Source organism: Vanessa cardui, chromosome Z (assembly GCF_905220365.1).
Source record: "Vanessa cardui chromosome Z, ilVanCard2.1, whole genome shotgun sequence".
In the NCBI taxonomy this organism is placed as follows: domain Eukaryota; kingdom Metazoa; phylum Arthropoda; class Insecta; order Lepidoptera; family Nymphalidae; genus Vanessa; species Vanessa cardui.
This window is the reverse complement of record NC_061154.1, coordinates 10,783,152-10,806,650: the sequence shown is the minus strand read 5'-3', so window position 1 is coordinate 10,806,650 and position 23,499 is coordinate 10,783,152. Positions and strand designations below refer to the sequence as shown.

General features: G+C 30.7%; 2 protein-coding genes and 1 long non-coding RNA gene across 4 annotated transcripts in view; 2 read left to right on the top strand and 1 right to left on the bottom strand.

The window, feature by feature from the left end:
* The window catches only part of LOC124543086 (dendritic arbor reduction protein 1-like), a 55,275-nt gene extending 34,670 nt beyond the window's left edge, over window positions 1-20,605 (bottom strand). Inside the window, exons 1-2 of the mRNA XM_047121122.1 lie at window positions 20,396-20,605; window positions 17,241-17,312 (exon numbers count right to left, since the gene is read on the bottom strand). Coding sequence (XP_046977078.1) covers window positions 17,241-17,312; window positions 20,396-20,446 — 123 coding nt within the window. The 5' untranslated portion in view covers window positions 20,447-20,605. The remainder of the gene's footprint in view (window positions 1-17,240; window positions 17,313-20,395) is intronic.
* On the top strand, window positions 1,437-3,514 carry LOC124543085 (sodium- and chloride-dependent neutral and basic amino acid transporter B(0+)-like). The gene has a single exon (XM_047121121.1). It carries the CDS (start codon window positions 1,482-1,484, stop codon window positions 3,243-3,245), a length of 1,764 nt encoding a protein of 587 aa, XP_046977077.1. The 5' UTR covers window positions 1,437-1,481; the 3' UTR covers window positions 3,246-3,514.
* On the top strand, window positions 6,795-10,185 carry LOC124543088. 2 transcript variants are annotated; one of them, XR_006967430.1, is made up of 4 exons: window positions 6,795-6,837; window positions 6,921-7,166; window positions 7,748-7,899; window positions 10,148-10,185. It is a non-coding gene; the product is annotated as an uncharacterized LOC124543088 (long non-coding RNA). The 2 variants fall into 2 exon arrangements; XR_006967429.1 differs by lacking the exon at window positions 10,148-10,185 and having other exon boundaries at window positions 6,921-7,072; window positions 7,748-8,074.
* Window positions 20,606-23,499: the final 2,894 nt, after the last annotated feature.

Here is a 23,499-nt window from a genome sequence, read left to right as displayed (position 1 = left end):
ATTTCGATATTTTAATATTATATTAATAATCTTGTTTTGAATATGTCATTTTTCAATAAAGAATCGACTCATAAATTAAATTTATTTTTATTTTTGATATTTTATAAATTTATAATAGTCATAACTGATGGTATAGCAAAGCATCCTTCAATAAATAAAAACTTATTGGTAGAACATAGGACAAACCCACTTTTGGTAAAATGAAAAAAATTCCAAAAATGTTCATTTTTTTTCAGGAATACATTCTATGAACGGTACTGAATATATAACATCAATTGGCCGATTCATCTCGTTAGGCGGATTTATAAACAAAATTACCTGCATACAAAAGGAGATACAAGTTGTAAGCATGAGGCGATAGAATTAAGAAATGCTCTAACATTTTGCGATAATAGCCATTGTTTCAGAGCGTATGACATAACATCTTGTAAAATACTCTTCATTTCAAGCAAATTTGCCGTTGCTCAAGAAAAAATCTAATTCACAGGTTAAATATCTAGTTAAAATTCTAAGATTTCAAAATGTGAATGAATATTATAATTTTTGTAATCTTTCGATACCGGTCGATCAACGAATGGTTGAATCGAATCGTATTGATCTTCGATGAGATTAGTAGTGCGGATTTAAATCAATGAAAGCATATAGACATACAGATTAAAATAACTGATTTTTTGTACATGACCGAATAAGTATGATATAGAATAGCTTCTAATATAAATTAAAATGACGTTGATGAACAGATATATGCATAGAATATAAAACATGAGACTGCGCATCAAATGATTCTCTTGAATGTATGTTAAGAAGTGGATGTATATTCTTGTATTTTGGGCTTAACTGTTTTAATTTGAGCAACAGATTGACGTTACGAAAACTAAAATGCATTATTTTAAGTAAGAATATTTCGTATGAATTAAGAAAAATTAAAAGCTGATGGCATAATATCTCCTAATTGAACTGTAGATTTGAACAGCACGTAATACAGCAATAGGTTATATGTTTTATCATATATTGAAAAGTACAAATTTGTATGAAACTTTAATACTGAAAATTACTAACTGCGATAATGATAATTTGCAAATCCATCAACTAATTCGTTTGTGGAGAACATCGAATTGTGGCAAAAATTTGAAATGTCACGTATCTACAGATCGATGATGCAGATCGCATCGAATACACAATAGATTATATTATTAATATTTTTGATCCGTATCTTTAAGAATTATTAGCAACAGTATGATATAAAAATACATATGTGGGTCTTGACAGGTTCACTTATCAATTGACATAATCTTTTGTAAAGGACAAAAAGTAATGTAAAAACTACACATCGAGATCTCGCGAAAGATTTATTTGGAATCTAGAAGTGATATTAACATTAACATTTAGTAAACGCGTTGGCTCCGGATTTATTTGACAAATTTAGATAAATCATAATATAAGTGGTGCTGAAACATATATTTAAATTTAATTATTCAAAAATGTTAAACGAGGAAGGAGAAAATCAGTGGAGCTCAAGAAAAGTCTACATTATGGTGCTCATCTGTCAGTTCATAGGAACGTCAAATGTAAATAGTATACCAAGCAATGCACTCCTGCAAGGAACATTTGGATACACCATATTTCTAACAGTTTTCTACGTATTTATGGGTATTCCTATACTTTACATGGAATCTGTAGTTGGCCAGTTTACAACTCGAGACTGTGTCGACGCTTGGAAGATCCGTCCATGTTTCTCTTATATTGGCTACATAGTTGTGTTGTGGCAAGTGGCCATTCTTATTTTCAACCACATTGTCACTTCCTTCTTGATACATTACTTTTTAATAAGCTTCGAGAGTCCAGTGCCGTTTTATACATGTGGATCGTGGAGCTCAAAATTTTGTAACAGTCTAGTTACTAATTATACTGTTAATCAAGATTGTATTAAATATCAAAACTTATTCCCTTACTGTGATAATCTTTACAAAACATTTCCAGAATATGAATATTGGAGGCATAATTTAGTGAGACCTGATAATGCTGGCTATAAGATTGCTTGGAAAGTATGCCTCGCATCAGGTTTAATCTGTTTCTTCGTGTATATTGGCTGTTTCAAAAGATCAAAATCGTTGAAGTGGTTTGTTGGTGGATTTGCAGTTTATCCAATGCTGGCACTTATGATATTATTAATAGGATCAATGCGACAGAAAGGATTGGTGGTAAAATTTGAAGAAGCGTTGGATTTAGACTTTGCTAATTTTAAAAAGAGATTTCGTCTGTCAAACCTTATACATCAAATAGTATTCAACTTGAACATTGGTACAGGAGTTGTATTGACTTTGTCATCAAGTACGTCATTTCGAAACCCTTGCTTCTCAGACATGGTAATAGCAGTGTTTTTTACTACAGTATTTTCGATTATGTTTGTTTTCACCATAGCAATGATGACCTGTCCCTATGCGTTTGAATACGGTGTCCAAACTTTGGCTATAATCAAGACTCCTATGACACTAAATTTCGAAAAGTTTCCTAGACTTTTATATCTATATGAAGATAAAACTTTTTATCTAATTGTTATGTTCAGTTGTAATGCCACTTTAGGTATTTGTACGAGTGTAATGTTATTTTTTAATATAATTGAAGTAATATTCAAAAGAAGTCCTAAACTTAGTAAGTATCCAGGGTTAACGACATTTTGTTCTGTTGTGTTCATGTTTATAATTACAATTCCTTTTTTAAGTTATAATGGTGTCAACGTCGTAGCTTTGAGTTTCCGACGGTATATCAGTATATTTTCAACATTTCTTGCTATATTGGAATGTTTAGTATTCCTAATTTGGTATGGCATAAATAAATTTGCCGAAGATGTTCATTTTATGCTCGGTATAAAACCAAAAAACTGTATCAAAGTTTCATGGATATTATCCATTATGTTTTTGATATATGCGTTTGTTACCGAGGTATACTATCAAGTGGTGACCGCGTCAAATTTTATTTATGCTACTTATGTACTATTATTCATAGTAAGCTTTCTGATATTTGTTTTTATTATAAGGATATTGTATGCTGCTTGTAAAAATAAAGCAGTCAAATATTTATCACTGGATCCTTCGTGGGGTCCCACTGACGATCTATTGCAGAGGAGTAGAGCTATGTTTTCCGCGCAAGCCATGACTAAGGAATACATTTATCGTCAGTATAGCCTTCAAGCTGGTATCATGGCAAGGCAAAAAAACGCTAACAAGAGAGTATGCTATCGATAGACGGAACGATTGACGTTTAAAATAAAATTAATGAGTCGTTTTTATGCTTCGCTAAGAAATCATTGATAGTGAGTCATATTTTTATATGATTTATTAATAGTATTTGTATGAAAAATATAAAAGTAAAATAGTATATCATAGAGAGACGGTCTATTAAAACAAAACGTATTTCAACAAAACTACTTCATACTTTATGATTCAATATCCGCTGATATGGAATATTTGTTTTGGATAAATAGTAAATTCCTTTTGTTAAAAGTGAGTTATTTATTTTCAAAACTAAACGATGTTATAATTATTTCTGTTAAATAAAATAAAATTTGAGTGACCATTAATTTTATTAACATAAGTTTTAAGGAGGCTGAGACTAAAGATTACACTAGATGACATGAGTATAACGCATAATGATTTGGTGAATTACCCATTAAAATCAATCGTGAAATTGATACTTGTAAATTATTATTTCAATAACATTTTAAACGAAACCCATAGAAAGCCAATAACCTGTGTCGAAAACTCGAATTATATGACTCCACGTGAGCTATATATTTGTGACTCATCCGATTATAATATAATGATATGCTACCTATATTATATTAAATTAAACTAGTATTAGCTATTACGTAATTTGAGAAGTCATGTGATTCATCGCTAAAAATATTGTGACAATACATTAACTTTAATACTATTAAAAGTTGTTTTTCATTCAAGTTTTTTTTTTTAATTTAACGTTTTGTCCTCAAGTTAAAATTATATTCGTATTTTATTATTGTTAAATGTTTAAAACATTCCTATAAATTCGTATTCTCTGAGATGGTCATGTTTTGTTAGTTGTTCTATGGTAAGTTTAAGAAATTGTTGAATAAGCACCATCGAAGCTGTCATTTTCGATTAAACGCATACAGTACAGTATAAAACATTAAAATACTTTGATGTTCGCGTTATGTTCTTGGAGGCTATAAAAAAGAAAGTCAACAGTTTCCGCCTCGACAGCCGCCTACTCAGTCATCTGACGTTTGTTGAAAAGAAATAGGTTTATTTAAAAAAAAGTGGCGCGCCAAGCTGTCTGCTCACTGCACGATACCGCAGTAACGTGAGATACACACGAGAGCTTTTGCTACGAAACGTATGCACTGACTCTTCTTACAAGATGATGATATAATATTGCTTATGTATGCATCGATGGATGCTAAACTATTCTAACTGTTTACGTTTCAATTATACAACTCATTCAGTCTCTATATGTATGTTAAATACGTGGATATTAAAACATATTTAAAGACATACTATGACTATTAAAAAAATGTCGAAATAAAAACGCCTACATGTGTGATACAATAGAAAAATATCAATTCTTTTTATTTGCAAACCTTTTACCTATTAATCTTGTAGATAAGTCAATCTTTGACATTACATCGTTCTGCAAATGTTATTTATTATATTATATTCTATTCAATAGAAAAGTATTTCGACAAAATATTTCGACTGTTCATAACAAATCTCTTAAGCCACTTTTTATTTCAAGCACTTTCTGGGACGGTAGATGAACTTAGACATTTTAATAGTTATTTATGTAATGTGTTAAAATTAAACGGATAGTACTTATTTCACTGCATTTTTTGCATATTTATAAAATAATTACCATATTCGCGTCAGATTGCCATAGACACGTACATTTATCTAATGCTATATCCTCGCACTTTTTATGTGTTGACTGTATTTTAATGTCAATTTGATTGCTATAATTATGTAAAAAATTACGCAAGGTTATTATTTCTTTATATACCGTTCATAAAGACTGTTAAACTGAAGATTTGACTACCATGTGTGATTTGCAAACGTCTTTTAGCGCTTAAGTTAAAATTGAATCTTACATACCATATAAGCAGTTATGTTTTCAAAAGTTCAAAGTAACAACCATCTAAGGAAGCCATACTTCGCGTGCCTGCTTATTTAACAAAATTTCGTTGAACACTGAGATAATTATATTAAATGTTCTACGTAATCGTCGTTCATCGGATATAAAGTAGGTATGTGAAGTTTATTAACGGTATGCGCACGACAATTTAAGTATATAAAAAATAAATTTATCTCACTGCTTTTTATAGAGACAAATTGTTTAATGTACATATTACATTAATAAGAGCCGGTACTGATGAGATAAAATAAAATTGACATTGAAATATTAGCGCAAGTTTAAACGCGGTAAGTTTAGATTGTCCAAAAGGCGATTAACATACAGTATCAGTAAGACGAGTGCAAATCCAGTTGTGGCATTGCGTCATACATTAGAATGTTTGACCCGGCGCTAGAACCGACTCTACGGCCGCGCTCCGCCACCGACATCTCTGCGTGAATTCCAACCATTGTCACGACAACTCTGCCGCTTACTGTTGCCACTTACAACACCCGATCTCTAAAGTAAAATGTGTCACTTCATTTTCGAAATATATATATGCATGATTTTTTTGTGAAGAGTAACGGATTCACTCACCCTTTGTTAATAAAAATAAAACAAAAAACAATTTGTAAATTAAAGTCAATATGACCAGCGCACAATTTAAACAAAAAGTTTATTTATATTTTCATTCATAAAAAATGACTCACTGTTGCTAAAATAAATATTTAATGCATGCAGCTTATGGATATGTCTGTTAAGTTACATACATTTTATAAGAATTTAAATCGTCATCGATAATAATAAACATGTTTCGAATACTTTTCTTTGGAATTTTCTTTGATGTGTATTAAAATTATCCGTGAAATATTTTCATATTTTTCCGATTCCGTTTCTTTTAAATAATAATTAGTCTAATTATGCATTTTTTTTTAATGCAAAGTTGTCAAATGAGTTACTGTGTGAATACCTAAATATTAAAAGAAGAGTTTTAATAAAAGCACGGGCAAGCTGGTCGTTCGTGGAAAATATATGGTTTAAAACCTGCATGTGTCTTAATAAAATCTATCATCATGTCCGTCATCCATCAATTGGAGCATCATGGTGAAGGAAGCTTCTAACCTGCTCCTCAAAAGCAGAAGAGGTGTAAGTCTCCCTTTGCTCCATGGAAGGCTTTCTCAAACTGGCTTAGTTTGTTTAGTTTGAATAAAATGTCGTCATTGTCAATCGTTCTATCACATATTTGGAAATACCGTCCGTACTAATTTAGTGCTATCGCCACCATGACATGAACACTTAGCTAAAAGCAAGCAGACAGCATTGCACAATACATTTTAACTCTAAGACAAAGCATCCATATCAGTACGTTGAATTATTCGTTTCAGGGCAGCGACTAAAAAGGCTTTAAAAACTTGAATGGAATTACGATGGTGTGTTTATCGGGCACGTTAACCTGTCCTATTCCGCAGTCCGCATGACCAACATTCGATCGCATTCGACTACAATACACAAACAGAAGTGTCATTGCATATTGTCAACAGTAATATAATATCTAGAGTCTTAAAGTCATAAACGAATTATGTTTTCGATAGTGTATCGCGCTAAGGGTAAGATAAATCGCAAAACATTATTTTTATCAATAAATCATACAGGCATTATTGAATTATACCAAATACACATAAGTGCACCAGTTTTGTTAGTATTAGTTAATTTAAAACGAACCCGTTGCTTGCAATGTGAAGGTAATATAAATAATGTATGTTTTAATACATGTATAGTATACGCGGGCTGTGCCGTTTCTGCAAATTGCGTGGTCTACAACTCTGATCACTTTCGACGGCGCGCGCGCAGGTGCCCCGCCCCGCGGCCGCGTGCCCCGCGTTGCTCCGCAGCCTCGCCACCGTCTCACTGACGTCACGCTGCCATAACGGTGCGTTTTGTTAAACAAAACTCTAAATAGGTATTAAGGAAATGTTGAAGCTACAACTCACTCCCATCATATTCAAATAATCATCAAATTGAATGTAAGTAAACTTATTTGTATATTTTTTGTCATTTCAACGTTAATTCATAAATATGTTTATTAATGATTCCAGTACATACTTTTAACGAGTAAAGTTTACAGATGTTCTTTCATAAACGGTTATATGTATTACATAATAATATTATTTGTGTAAATTTCGAACATATTTTTTTAATAATATTTATTTCGACCAGACTGACACCAAGCTCTAAGCGTCGTTTTTGAAACTCGTCGACCGATAAGTTGTTTGAATGTGTCAATAAGAGATAACCAACGCAAATAACATACTAAGTCGATGACACTTTTAACTGGGACAAGAAAGGAAACATGAAAACTTCGACATAATTATTTAGTATTTTTAAAACTTAAAATATTAGTATTTTAGTATTCGTTGTTGCTAAATTCAATATTACTTTCAAAATAACGATCTAAGCTTTTACATTAGTTCTCTACACTGTCTTACACTAGTTTAGTGCATCGGTTCACGTATTTTTTTTTTGTTTCGACGTATTCAACGATCGATATTAACGCAATTTCAACTAAGAAATAGAAAAGAAAATTTCATTGTTATGAGTTCCACAGCATTCAGTGTCATACGCTGAGGCCGCGATTTGCCGCGAGCTTGGAATGTAAGAAGGGGCCGCAGCCGCGGGGTAGAAAGCAACCGTTCGACATGACGACTCGCTCGCGCAAACGGACCAGCCCTTCGGATGACATTTTCCTGCCTTTTACAGGTAATAGGACGTACGAGGTCGAGATAGATAATTCAATCATTATTCAATTAAACGAATAAACTGACTGCATTTTATAATGTTGTTTAAGCGACTTCTAAAACGAATGTTCTCAATTCTTGTATATATATTATTATGTGTGTATGTTCCGGTACAAAGGTTTTGTTTATGAAACGATTTTAATGATTCCCTTTAATAGTAACGGACGTTGTGTACATTTTAACACTGAGGCCAATTTTTGCAGTCAAATGATTGTATGTACCTACTTAAATTCTGAGAGCTATGAGCTAGCGTAACTACGAAAAGGCAAAGTCAAAGGTCTGAAAGTAATTAAAAATGTAAATTGTCAATGAAATAAAAATAACTGATAATAGTACTTTGCTAATATTTTTACAAATAATTTCTGTAACTGTCCCCAGTATCCATTTATCGATAATATTATCGTCAATGAGAAAAAGAGATAAACATTTCATTGAAGGGTTAGAAGAAGTTAAATAAGATTGATTTTGTACTTATGAGTGAGTAGGTATTTATGATTTCTTATGGATTTTTATGTACATGTAGCAATAATATAAATACTAATGTAAATTTCGTTAAATTACAATAAAAAGTGAGCGAAAAATTCGTCTTTCATCATTTACAATAAAAAATAAACAGTTTATCATTTCTTAGTCTCACCATTTCCGTATTTACATAACAAAATTATTTAACAGATTATAAAATTAATTAACAAATTACGAATATTGATGGCTGTGAGTTAAGACAAGAACCTTTCTTTTATCGTGTCAGCGTAGTATCGAAAAAAATCAACGGTTTGCGAAGTAAAGAGCAGAGCTTTCCATTGAATGGAAAAATGCATCGTGGAGCCGGTTTCTTCGTACCTTCCGGATTCCCAACCTGCTTCTCTAGGTCACCTAGTGCTGTCTCTCTCGCACTTATCGTACGACAAAGATTTTGGGTCGCGTCGCCCTAACCTAGATTTTGTACTGACCGGATTAATTATATATTTCGGTACTAGCAATATAATATACACCGAGTTTTCTTGATAAGGTCGAATTAAGGTTTTTTTTAATATGTAAAATTATCGAAGACTTATATTAAATATTTATAAGTTACAGCATTGCATTTTGACTGATATGTTTATAACAATGTTGGCATCGATACTTAAATTAAACGTATATACTTTTTGTGGCAATTAAATTAATAACATTTATTGTGATCGCAGCATACTTTCAATCAAATTATTAATTAATTCCATACTGGTTACACGGTTCACAGTTAGCTATTAACCAACAGCGATCGATAATTATTGTAATGTGTTTGTTTCGTGCATCATTAATCATAGGAGACATATAAAATGTTATCAATGGTTTAATAATTGTTATTTTATATGTTATCTCAGGTAGCCTGGGTTTAGACAAGTTGATATAATTTGATTAACTAACAAATTAAAAGCGAAAGAATCAAACCAAATTGAAACATTGATAGAATTTATGATTATTGATTAATAAATATTATCAATTGACATGTCAAATGTGTATTATTACAAAATAATAATATAACAAGATAGTATATGACGTACTAGCAATAGTGGACTATATAATCGTATAGAAAGCGTGGCGCATTTATGTATAAATTAATAATTCGTTGCGTTTTTTATTGGTATGCGCAGGTAGCACTTAATATATTGCGTCTGATTGTCCGATATCGATATATAAATTCTGAAGTCTAGAACGCGAGTACAAGTTAATTTCAACAAAAAACTGATTATAAAATAAATGAGGTTCTTTTTTAACCTAAACATGACGTTAACAAAAACTATCTTGTGCAAAATATTTAACAGCAATATGTATGATTTATATATACATATATAAAACTTATTGCAATAACGCTTCTTCATTTGTAACAGTTAATTGTAGTAGAAATAAGGGGTATTTTTATTTACATTATAATATGTATTGAAGGTAAATGTATTTTGTTAGATTTTTATAAATATATTCTATAAAATTTCATGTGACTTTATTTGAAATTATTAAATAAAGTTCGGTGAGTAAATAAGTATGTTTTATAGTGAATTCAATTATTAATAAGGGATACATACGTTTTTTTTAATTTTCGTACATGCAATACATATTTCACTCGGTCGAAAAGAGGTACTTTCGTAATTTTATTTTTCTTTCATAATAAACTCTTCTAATTGCCTTGTACTTGAAAATTCGAGCATTATTTTTTAATGTATTATTATTTCAAGAATGCCACGGTGGAGTGACGATTTACGCAAGGCGGCAGGCAGAAGCTGGATGCGAGTAGCAGGAGAAAGACCACAGTGGCGTGCACTTGGAGAGGCCTATGTCCAGCAGTGGACGGGTACGGGCTGATGATGATTTCAAGAATGACGAAAATGTTACAAAAATTACAATTATTATTATTAAAATAATAGATACACTCAATAATACGTGGTAAGTTCGTCTCGGTAGATCACATCTTCTTACTATATTTTTACCACCAAACAGTAACGATATTGTCAGATTAAGTTGAGTGAGCCCATGTACATTGACGATGGCGAGGGTCGAGGCCTGTGGGACTGTAACCACTCAGCATCATGTCGTCCATTTAGAAATCTATAGATTACAACAGCCTATAAAAATGTTTTGCTATAATCGATATAAGTATAATAGTCTCTATAAAAGAACAACGGTTTTCTAAAACAGCAATAAAAAGTAATAGGCTTGAAGTTAATGAGTCATTCACTAAAAAATGATGTGTTTTCATAAGTTATGAGTCCTGAAGAAGTCGAAATACTATCTCGTTAGCGAGCAGTTAAACTAAATTATGATGAACATTAGATATTTTATATTTCATTGTCTAAAAGCTTGCTTTTCGGGATCACTAATCAAGGTGATTATATTTTATGCGAGTTAAATATTGTAGTAGTAATAAAAATGTGAAACAATTATTGTTTGTCGTTTCACTTATGTTTTTATTAATATTCGATATCGTTTTATTATTAGTTCAATATTTATATGTAATATTTTATTACCTAATGCAATCTATGGAACATCGAAATGTATGCTAAAAAAATGTTTATCGATACAAGGTAACATAATTTCAATTATTATGTGATATAACATGCAAAAGCTTCCGGTATAAATTGCAACTATAGATAGCATTTAAATAAAAATATTTAAATATCGAAACCGTAAAACGAGCGTTCGATTTGTATACATTTAAAAAAAAACGTACACTTAGCTCACAAAACTGAAAAGATAAATTCAAAGTAAAGAGGTTTCCTTTAGTTTACTTACTGATATCATGATAAGTTTCCAGCGATTCATAAGTACGTTTACACTGTCGTAAATCGTTATTTGAACACCATTACTGATATACTACATTCGCGGATTTTAGCATTATCGATGGATAATATGTTTTCTATGTCTTAGTAATACCATTTAATGCTTACGTCATAAAACAATACATACATATGCGATACAGTTTACAGTCCATTGTAGTAATAATTTAATTAAGACTATTAATTAATATCCGAAGTAGAACTGGCGACTTGGGACAGTTGTAAAGTATTTCGTCACAAGTCCACAAGTCATGCTATATGACTTGTATATTAATAATATAATATAAAGAAGTAAATTAATAATGTAATTGACATGAAATTTCTGCATGATTAAAGCTTATATTATAAATAGCAGTACACTAAATGTTTATGTTGATTAAATAGTTTTATATTTAATACAATTTTATATAGTCTATTCCAATGGGAAGAGGAGAAAAGGTAAATAAACAACTTTGACCTTGAATTGATATGTCATTTGCGTTCGACTAGTGAGGTGAAAATAATTGAATGAATGGGTAATTAATGCTAAAGAACGATATATTTTTTTTTTATTTTAAAAGTAATTTTCCGTTTAAACAAAGTCAGGTCGTAATAAAAAACTTCAGAGAATTCCGATAATGCATCCGTGCACATTATACGAAAGATGAGAGACGAATGTCTTTCTTAACATTGTATTATTTTCAAAACTATAAAATTGCTATGCACAAAACTGATCTACATTTTGAGATAAGAGATTATTTTTAAGTAAAATAATTCTTTTAACATTTTTGGTAAAAATATTATTTTTATGTAAAAACCTTACTGTATAAAAATAACTTTTTTATCTATCGTTAGCTAACTTTTTACGTTTCTAATAAATAATTCATATTATATATTACAACCAATTAAATAAATATATTAAAAAAAAATATCTATAATGAATCTTAAAACTAAAATAATATATTTTTTATCTGTATAAATTCATTCGTCTACATTCGTTTAGCGAACATGCCTAGTTGAGGCCTCTATTTTTAATGTTCGTCATCGAGAAATGGCGTCTTGAATGTCGACAAAACTGTTTTCGTTACTTTGGAAGTGAAATTAAAGTTGATCTATGTAGTTTAGTGAAATATTGTTGTATTACAAATGAAGATATATTAATCAAGAACTGTTTGTAGTTAATCTTATAGTGGAATTATCAACAAAACACTTGTGATATTGAAAAATACGGTATGTTTTGAATGTTTCCTTTTGTCATTGGAATGGACTATAAATAAGTTTCATTAGTAGTTAATGATTTGACCTAAGTACATACATAATAAAATATCTCAATAATCAAAAGTAGTAGTAGTCATCAGTTTTATATTTATTTAGTTTATTAAGTAGTTTGATAGGGATAGGAATACGTGGAGTCTTTTGTTTATGGTGTTTTTACTACTTATTCTGATTATCCTGAAATACCTATTAAAAGGAATGCGCAGCGCGTCTTGGAGATGGTTTTAGTATATAATATTAGTGGATTAGCTTCGCCTTTCCACTCATTTTAAAGCTATCGATGTGAAAAGCATGTGTATTATATTAAAATATGTAATTCTTATAAAACTTTATTTCATCATAGATTCGGGACGAATTAATTGTTCGCGTTTTAAATCGATTATCAATATAAACAATAACAGAAATGTCATCATGATAAACATATAGGAATCTTCGGATTTTTTAAATTAGTTTAAAAATGCCAGTAATAATGAATAAGTCTTTCGTTCGACTGTACCGCGCTGCGCTATAGGCGCTCAAAATAACAAATAATGAAACATATACATATCTACAAAGCCATAATCGATCACGTATTGAGCGCGATCATTGTATTCGTCAGTTGGACCGTGAATCCTGTCACTATTCCCTCTTCCCCTCTCCCCCGACCCTCTTCTTTACATGAATCTCATTTACGTTTGCGCTTACGCAACTGAGTAAAGTCATTGAGGTGTGTAATATTAATTGACACTGATATTGTTGGGGACGATCGAACTTAAATTTTCATGTATGCTTAACATTTCTCTTCATTGCTAACGTTTTAATTTAATAGTTTTCTATTCTACGATTTAACACTATCAGACACTTATATCAACAAGTATGGGTTGTAAAACACTTACTAATCATCAAATACAGCTTCGTTAATACAATAACATTATCCACGGCTGTTTTTTTTTTAATTATATACTATTTCCTTACTATTATTTCACAGATTTATTAAGATCCGTTGTATTAATTTTGTTAAACAATAAAAAGTAAACATCTCTAGATAAAATATAACGTACTAAAAATAAAACAGTTGTGTCACAGTACACGGAGCTTAAATCATGCGTTTAATATTAGTTTACACGCAGTTTGAAATGGACAATGCTTCAATTAAAGCGCAACATCCTTTTAATAATAAAAAAAGCATCAAAATCATTTGGGTCGAAATGTATTTTAAAGCGCTGTAGATAATGTTTGACTGCCCTCAGTTCTTCTAATGGTCGAAATAATTTGATTGGACCATATTGCATACTGTCCAATTTAGTAGTCATATAATTAAATCATAAAATACGATATATTTGTATTCCGTTTTACTGTAATAAACTATTCAATAAATGTAATATTCAGTAAATGTAACGCTTGAAATATAAGCTAGTAGGCGTTTAGGTAGGTATGTATATGTATAAGCCTAAGCTACTATAGACAAAAAACCACTTTAAGCCGATGACTGATAAATTCAGTTTTCAATATTGTATTGGAACCAAATATCGCGAAAATTCTGTCATATATTCTAAAATTAAAACCTTAACAACTATCAATAGAATTATTCATATTTTTGTTTGGGCCAATCTGGATCCTTGTTTTAATGGGCCTCCTTTCTTTCTAAAGAGTCCGTTTGGAGCATATTTCGCCACGTCGCCTCAATGAGCGTTAGTGCATTGAGGCAGCATGGTGAAATAAATAAAAAGGTTACGTACATTCGGGTAAGCTTTATATGTTTTGTGTAATCCTACTAATATTGTGAATGTGAAAGTTGTTAGGTTTATTTTGATTTTTGTTGCACAAATATTTTGGGATGTAATTAATGAATATAGCTTATACCCCACGACTTAACACAAATGCTACCTTTCATTTCCTCTCGCCCATTTTCACACCCGCGAAGCCGCGAAGATAAGTTAACACAATAGTAACTTCAGAAGTATATAATAAGACGTCTAAATTTATATTTAATTAACATTCAATCAGAACATAATTATGATGCAATTGGTTATAAATTAAACATTAGTATCCCTGAATATTTAGTATTAAGTTAAAATTTTCTATTTAACATTAATAACAGACGCATATATATTACTGGCGGATTAAAAAAAATGTTTCATCGGCATCATTCATGCGTGTACGCACCCCTCGCGTGTACGTCGTGTCCGTTGATAACAGAAGGCATTACTTACAAAGCAGTTACGTACAAGGTCTTCTTGCTTTATCAAACTATACATCATTCGGGAAATCAATTGTTAGCCGCGTTTCATTGCAATTTTATTTGATTGCAAAAAATATACATGATATCTAAAAGTACAAGAAGTAATTAAATTCGATTTTTATTATAATTATAATACCTGAAATAAATCTAATTACCCATACGTTATAACTGTTCTATCAAGTCACTTAATAAATATTATTTTAATTTATAATTTAAATTATAATCATCAATATAGTCTATTACCGATCGCTTAAACATTACAAATATCCTCCGGAAATCTTATTAAATTGTATTATAAAATATTCGTTATTTATATCATAACTTTTAATATTTGGAAGGCTGCTTCTTACCCCATACTATCTTGATATAAATTCCCATGCACGACACGGTGTCTGATCTCTGACAATAGCCCCAATGCTGTACACGATATGTACCGTGTAAATTGTTACGATACACTCAATCAATTCCATATTTGTCCACTAGAAATAATATAACCTATAAGCACGACCGGAAAATTAGTTTATAATATTTAAGTAACTAAATCGCAGGCAATTAAATTCTAATTAGTTGATTATTTTCCAATTCAGATCACGCATCTTGTAATTTATATATTCAAGTATAACTTGTAGATTTAAAACGATCATCTAGGTATCGTATTTATTATAAAAAGCGATAGACAACGAGGGTGGTTGTGAAGCTGAGTCGCAGTCAATCCAGGCATGTAGCTTACACACTGCGCCGAGTTCAAACAAAAGAGATAAGAACGGGGCAAGCGATTCATGTGTCAAAAAGCCAAGCGTTATAATTATATGATTTAAGGCTGTTAAAGTCGTTATCAAACGTGTATTATATTACAAAACACTTTATTATATTATATATAAACTTTAAAACATATTAAATTTCTTGCTGAAGATAGACTATCGTCGTAATGGCATATACGAGATTATTGAATTTTACCGACAAGTTTTTTAGTATAAGATTTTAAATTAACATGTTTATTGTTATTATTAAAGTTATTGATTTCGCCGAATGTGTAATTGATGAATGTTTTGTCCACGAGACAGTCTCGTGAACAAGTCATTCACACAACAAAATCAATAACTTTAATTTTTTTGTGTATTTATATGCCCAAATGTTTTTTCAAAGTAAACAAAAATATGTTTCCACCACGGTTTCTATCTAAACCATTACCATTAATCTACTTTATTAAATAAATATATAACAGAAATAAAATATAAATCGGACTATCTTCTGAGAACCGTACATAATTATACATTAATATATAAAAACAGTTTGAGTTTCTAGCAATTGGTGATTTAGTTTTCTAAAATGGTTCTAAATAATATCAGAAATGCAGTATTTATATATACAAATGATTTATCATACCCATTACAATGTCATTTATTTTCATCTCACATACATGTAGCTCATTAGCTAATTTTAAATTTGGGGTTTAAGCTTGAAACTCAAGGACGGATATAGTCAACTATTTTTCCCTTTGGTAGTATTTTGATGATCATTACAAATAAATTAAAATATTGATATGCCGTGACTCGAGCTTGTAGTATTTTACAATAACAATTTGAATGTGCAGTAGTATTCTGTCAGAGGTATTGGCGTCTATAACAATAACAACAACAACAACAGCCTGTAAATTCCCACTGCTGAGCTAAAGGCCTCCTCTCCCTTTGAGGAGAAGGTTTGGAACATAATCCACCACGCTGTTCCAATGCGGGTTGGTGGAATGCACATGTGGCAGAATTACTATGAAATTTGTCACATCGGTTTCCTTACGATATTTTCCTTCGACGCTGAGCACAAGATGAATTATAAAGACAAATTTAGAATTAACATGAAACAGCGGTGCTTGCCTGGGTTTGAACCCGCAATCATCGGCTAAGATGCACGCATTTTAACGACTGGGCCATCTCGACTCGGCGTCTATAACGCAGATTTATATTTCAGGAGTCAGGTAGATCACATATTGTTGATATAATAATATATAATAACTATGAAATAGCGTTATGAATACCATTATATATGTGACTTTTTACTGAATTTGATATTAATAAAGTCGAACGGTTTATCATTCAGATTATTACAGATGTAAGTATATACACATAAATGGCATGTCGCTCATACGTGACAATGTCATTATTGCATGCGGCATACAAATAAGTACGAGCCGCCACCTAAATAACATTACAATCGATTCATTTGATAGTTGCCTCTATACCAACGTCATAAAGTTTAAGCTCACGAATATAGATATCAAAGAGGTTTGACGATTCGTTCGTTAAATGTTTTTATTCTGAATGAACATGCTTGACAGTTCCACAACGGCATGTATTGAATATTTCCTAGGGATTATAATTTTATAATGTATAAGTTTCAATTCGTATCGCACGAAAATGTTTCTTTGGAATATTCTAAAAAAATATATTGTTACTTACAAAAAAGTATTTTATATTGTTTATTACTATAATGGGAGATTAATATTAAGTAGTAACATAAACAGACCTGCATCTGAAACCAGGAGTCCAGGAGGCCGGTGGCGTGTGGAGCACCCCAGCGGCCGCCGCCCGGGACAATCTGCAAAATATGTTTTTGTTTAAGATTGATTACGGTTTCTATAATTATCTATTGGTATTCATTATAAATATGAATTTTATTATGATCTTAAGTTGTATCGAAATACCTGCTTCATATATATGTATATATAGATTCGAATTGTTTATTTTACACAAGGTAAATAGCAAGTGCTAGACCGAGCTACAACCTTAGGTAATGCGCAGACATTTGTTACTGACTAATTACAATATATAGGAGATATTCGATTAGAGGGATACATCTTTTTAATACAAAAAATATATATATTATGGTTTTAGATCCAGAAATACCAAATTCTGATTTTAAACAAAACTTTAAATGATTAGGTAGATTGACACAAAAAGACACCAATATTTTGACATATAAAAAAAAAACATCAAATACTTTTTTAGTCTATTAAAATAATTTTACTAATACTATTATTATACGAGGAGAATAATATTTTGGTAATAGTATAGGGTGTAAACGGTGTTTCTTTTGCAAGTATATTCACTCTTGATCAAATATTACAGAACGATACCTCTTACCATTATCATAATAATATGAAAGCTAAAACAAATAAAAAGATGTACATAGTCAAATGTATAAGTAATTAATAATACATATATTCGTGTTTCTATTAAATTATTGTAAATACTGGTATAGGGTCTCACATAAATAATATTAAAAACTTGGTATATAGTTAACTTGGGTATTTTATAGAAAGTAATAACTGTACTAAGTAAATCATTATATAGTTTACTTTGAATTTGGAACTTTATTTTTTTTAAATAAATATCTGTATATTCTTTAAAAAGGAGGCCATGACCATGCTTTAAAATCAATTAAACTTTTATAAAACCCGAATATGGACAGCGATGGACGATGGTAACGATCAGATTTGTTTTATGCTAAGTTACGTCCACTTGACATCGCTCTTCATCGCATCGTCGGTTTTATTTACAACTGACATCCAATACATTCGAGATTTCTCAGCTAATATGCTAATTTAAAGAATAGAAAAGCTTCAAGAGCCTATTGTGGATAAACGATTACCTCCACTCGATTGTAACGGTACTTTTATTATATATATAAATATTACGTGTTTATTTAACTTGAAATTTTGCTTTTAGCGATTAATTTGTGTCAAATAAGATAGCAATAGATACATATTTCTCTTACAACATTATACTTAAGTATATTTTTCACCGGCTGGTGTAATTTCGTTCTTGTAGACGTAAGACGAAATTGTGCTCCTTACGATCGTACATTTATAAAGTTATAATTAATTTTATAGATAAAAAGCCGGTTTTATATGTAAATACGTTAAAGCTTGCATTTATTACATGTAGACTACTTTATGTTTGGCATGAAGTGGTAATACTTGCTTAAAATCTCTCTAGTCTATTAGTCTTAATAGCACGTGTACGAGTATGTAGTGCTGTTATGTGATTACATAATACAACACATTGATGCTGCACGCATGTTGATAGTAATCACTAGTACATATTCTTATGTATACTTCATTTGTATAATTAATATTTAAAACGACTTAAACGACAATATTGTATTGAGAAACTATTGAAACATTTCACAAAAGCAAACAATATTTTATAGTAATGTACATATTATATAAGTAAATTTTGTTTGGCACAAATTGATTAGATGTTGATGTAATTACGTTTAAGTTATTAATAGTTTATAAAACAAAATATATTAGTTGAAAATTTAATCACAATAAGTATATTACTTGTGATTTAAAAAAAATATATATAATATATAATCAATAACAGCGTGACAAAACAAACTTATCATGTGTAATATCAAAATGAAAGAATTTTTATTATTTATTTAAAATAAAGTTTAACATAAATATATCGTTCATTTCTAAATGAAATGAATGAAACCCTTCAAAAGGCCGTTAATTTATTCGAATTTTATTTTTTATTACACGTTATTTAAATTGAGGTTGCATAATATAATGTAAAAGGTAATTAAACTTTGAAACAAAATATAAATTCTCGAAGCCTCGTTTCGCTTGGTCGTAAAGCCGTCGGTAGTCGTTGATGTCTTTTCTATGCACACAAGCTTTGGATTGTAATCATTAATTAAAAACTTTATAGCGTCAATAGAAAAAAAAATGTTTGGATAACAACATAAAAATACACCATGTAAATGAAGGCATCGAAATTTCTTTAATATTTAGTGATTAATTCTCTGAAATTTTGTTATAAAATCATATTAGTCGATGGCAATGAAAATATAAGAAAAATCGCGATTATTAATATTTCATTCATCTCTAAATTGAAATGAAATTCAAAAAGTGTGTTGGCTCATCTATTTAATACGATTGCAATTAAATTATAAACTGGGACTTTCTTCCTACAAATTTCCTGTAGATTTCATAGAAAAGTCTTGAAGAATTTGTAAATTTAAAGGACAATATTTTTTTTCAATGTGTCTGTATTCGTAATGTATTTTGATAAAGATATTATTGAAAAAAATAATAATTTAAGGGCGATTAAACACCTCAGTTTTTCCGAGCATTACTGCGGAAACAATGCCGGCGGAAAACAACTTTCAGCGCGGGGTTTTATACAAATATTACGCTTGAATTCCGATCTATTAATATGGGTACCAGCCCCTTAAAATTAATTATGATATAATTAAACTGAAACTTGTTTCTTTTTCAGAATTTTATGCTGAAACCAATCAAAAATATCTCAAATAAAAATAATATATTTATGTCTATGTGGGGTTCATGTAACATTAAACAGACATAGTGTGTCTATTTAGCAATCATTTAGTATATTGTTTATAGATAGTATATAATTTCATTTCTAAAAGAAAAAAAAAAGTGTCGATAGCCGCACCGGACCATCAATTTCGCCACTGGTACGTTTCACGTGTTTTGAATCGATGATTTTATATGTAAAATACAAGACAGGTCGAATACACAATCAAACTAACAGCAATCACTACTCTCAGTAAACGGCACAGGCTGTACACTTTGCTGGGCTTGCATATTTTTGTTACAAAGTATCAAATTTGGCACTGAGGATTGTGTGGTCCAACGCGAGTCGTACCTGGTCGCCCACGAGTTCCTCGGCAGGTGTGATCGCGCAGCAGGCCTCCATTCCCGGCTGCGGCCGGGTGTCGTCACGAGAGGAGGACGTAAGGACGGTCGCGATCGCGCGCGGTGTCAGCGCACGCCTGCGCGCACCCACTGCGCGGGACCGACTGCGTGCCGACTGCCGACTCGCCGACTCGCCGAATCGCCGACTGCCGTAGTGCCGTGCCGCGTGCGTGATAGCGCGGCCCGACCGACCTCCTTCGCAGGGTTGCAATGAAAGTGATTAGGCTCTTGCGCGACTCGCGACTGATAACGAGGGCTCGCACCTCGCTCCAGCCTACACCTTATTTCCGCACTGCTACTATATTATTGCTAATTATTACAACCATACTATGAAATTTCAACGAGTCGCCGCTTTTATACAATACATAAAATAAATAGTTCATAACAAAACAACTTTTATTATTGATTACTTATGCAGAAAAATATTATGAGTCCTCTGTTTATGTTAATTTATTTGCAATATATATATATATATATATACATACATTACTTTAGCTATATATATTTTAATAAATTTTATTTAACAAACAAATGAAAGGTTTGTCTAGATAATTATTTTATTCCTTTATTAATAAACAATCCTGTTTATAAACAGTCCTTAAGACCACAATCGTCGTTATTTCTACGTTATAAGCGTAAACCGTCGTAAATAAAACCACATACATACACCGTTATATTTATTGCAATCATGAGAGAAATTTAAAATACCATGCACACATGCTCTCACCGTATCAGTTATAAGAACAGATAGTTTCTTATCAGAGCAGACCCGTTTGTTAAGTACCTGCATAATGGATTTACCTACACTAATATAATATCTGTATATCTTCTCATTTCTGCTTTCACTGTTCGTCGTTGTGCTGGTGCTGTTTTTGTGAACACGTAGAGGTCTAACAAACTCTCTACATAAGACTGGTTAGACTGAACAATTTACTGTTTAAAACATCTGAACTTAGGATAAAATCGGCGAAATCAGTGACAACACCTTGGTTAATTATTAGTAGGTACTCTTTACGATTTCTTGAATTTCGCTTCATCTGTTTGAAAAGTAATCAATAACTTAGTGTCGTAACGTAGTGAAATTGTCTTAATTTTGACTAGCGTTAAATAAATCAAATCTGTTGAATTGATATTGAATACGTTATTCATACCTTCACAAACATTTCCATTATCTCAACTTTAATGAATATTACAAATATTTTTTAGATTTTTCTGGATGTGACTTTTACGATTCTCATGGTTATCCTGACATCTATTATATAACCTCTGTCCACGTTCTGCGATTAACAGTGACGTAAATGTATGGTATTAACATTAGTTAGTAAATAATATTGCTTTATGCTCCTAATAATTATTAATTAATATATCACGAATTTAAAAAGGGTGTTTAAATTGAGCGCTACTGACCAAAATTATCGTAAGATATGGTATTTCTTAAATATTTTCTTTAATATATAGTCTCATAAATCTAATAAGTAAAACTATTTAAATAATCAAATAAGTTAAAGACAATACGGATATATTTGTGAATGTAATAGGTACCATTTTTTATTATCAATGCACATTATGTGATTTTTATATCTATCATTGTGTTCCTGTCGTCTTCTTGAAAATAAGTATGGTAGATTAATTACTTCATTATTTCAAATTTCAAATCAGTGTTTCATTGGAATTGTCAATCAAATTAAACTCAAATTATGTTTAATCCAATAATCTCGTTAAAATTTAAATAATTACTATTCAGCGTATTCGACAATTGTCAGATCATAAAATACGTAGTGTGAGAAGTAATAGTGCTATTACAAATAGACACATATATTGTACATTACTTTATGAAATAAATGCAACAGATACACAGTTATTTGTGGTTAGTAATTTTAAGATTCATAGTTATTTAAGGTTTGTTATCGTTTTGCACTTTGATTCTTATTTGTAATCCACTGCAATGCTTCCGTTCAACCCTGTCGTAACAAACTTCTACTATAAACATCTCAGTTTATATCTTTATCTTATGCCTTTAAAAGAGATATTAGCAACTTTGTAAAAATAGTGAATCATAGAGCTTTTATTCAAAATTATCACTTAAATTTTTACATAAATAAATAAAATACTATTTTAATGTTATAAGTATTTTTAATACTATACTCTTGGATGATGGCATTTTAAATTGATGTCGGATAATTAATATATGTATACGTTACCTACTAGCTGTGCCTGCGATTTCGTGCGCGTTTGATTTTAATAAAAAAGTTATTGTTCAGTTCGCAGATTTTACTATAATTTATTAATTATGTATTGGGCAGCTTTTGGGATATTAAATCGCAAGGTAAAGTACCCGGCACTTGGGCTGCGCGCGGTACTGGACAGTATTTGAACATAGCAGCGTGATTTTACTATTATTTTATATATCCTCAAATAAAAGTAGCCTTAGTTACTACTATTTACATCGGTTACCTGCGAGTGAAAATCCGTTCCAGAGATTAGCCGGAACCAACAGAAAGACAGACAAAAATTGTCTTGGTATATGAACCGTGTACATACGTTTATTAAAAAGCAGTTATTTTAATTCTACAAATAGACACATATATTACGTTTATGAAATAAAAGCAACAGATACACAGTTATTTGTACTTAATAATTTAGATTCATAGTTACACTGCATGCAAGAATAAAGTTAAACTTCAAGCTTTCCCGTAAAGTTAATGTAGGTAAGGTAACCTTCTATAAGCAAAACATAGTTGAATGCTGCTGCTTTATCAACACATAAAGCATAGTATTGTAATTAGTATTGTAATTGACGAAAAGGTGATACGCCTGTTTAACTTGCATTCCTCACCAGTGGTAACCATATAATTATTTTAATCCCATAACATGTAAATTCAGAAACATTTGTAAAGATAACTTGAATCGAGCATATTATGATTTCGATAATTTTGATTTTATTGCTAGTATTGTTACACAAATGAAATCACTAAAAAAGTTGTAACGTCAACTTTACTTTCGAAATCCCGAAGATTAGAGTTATCTGGATAAATATTTTATACGAATATACTG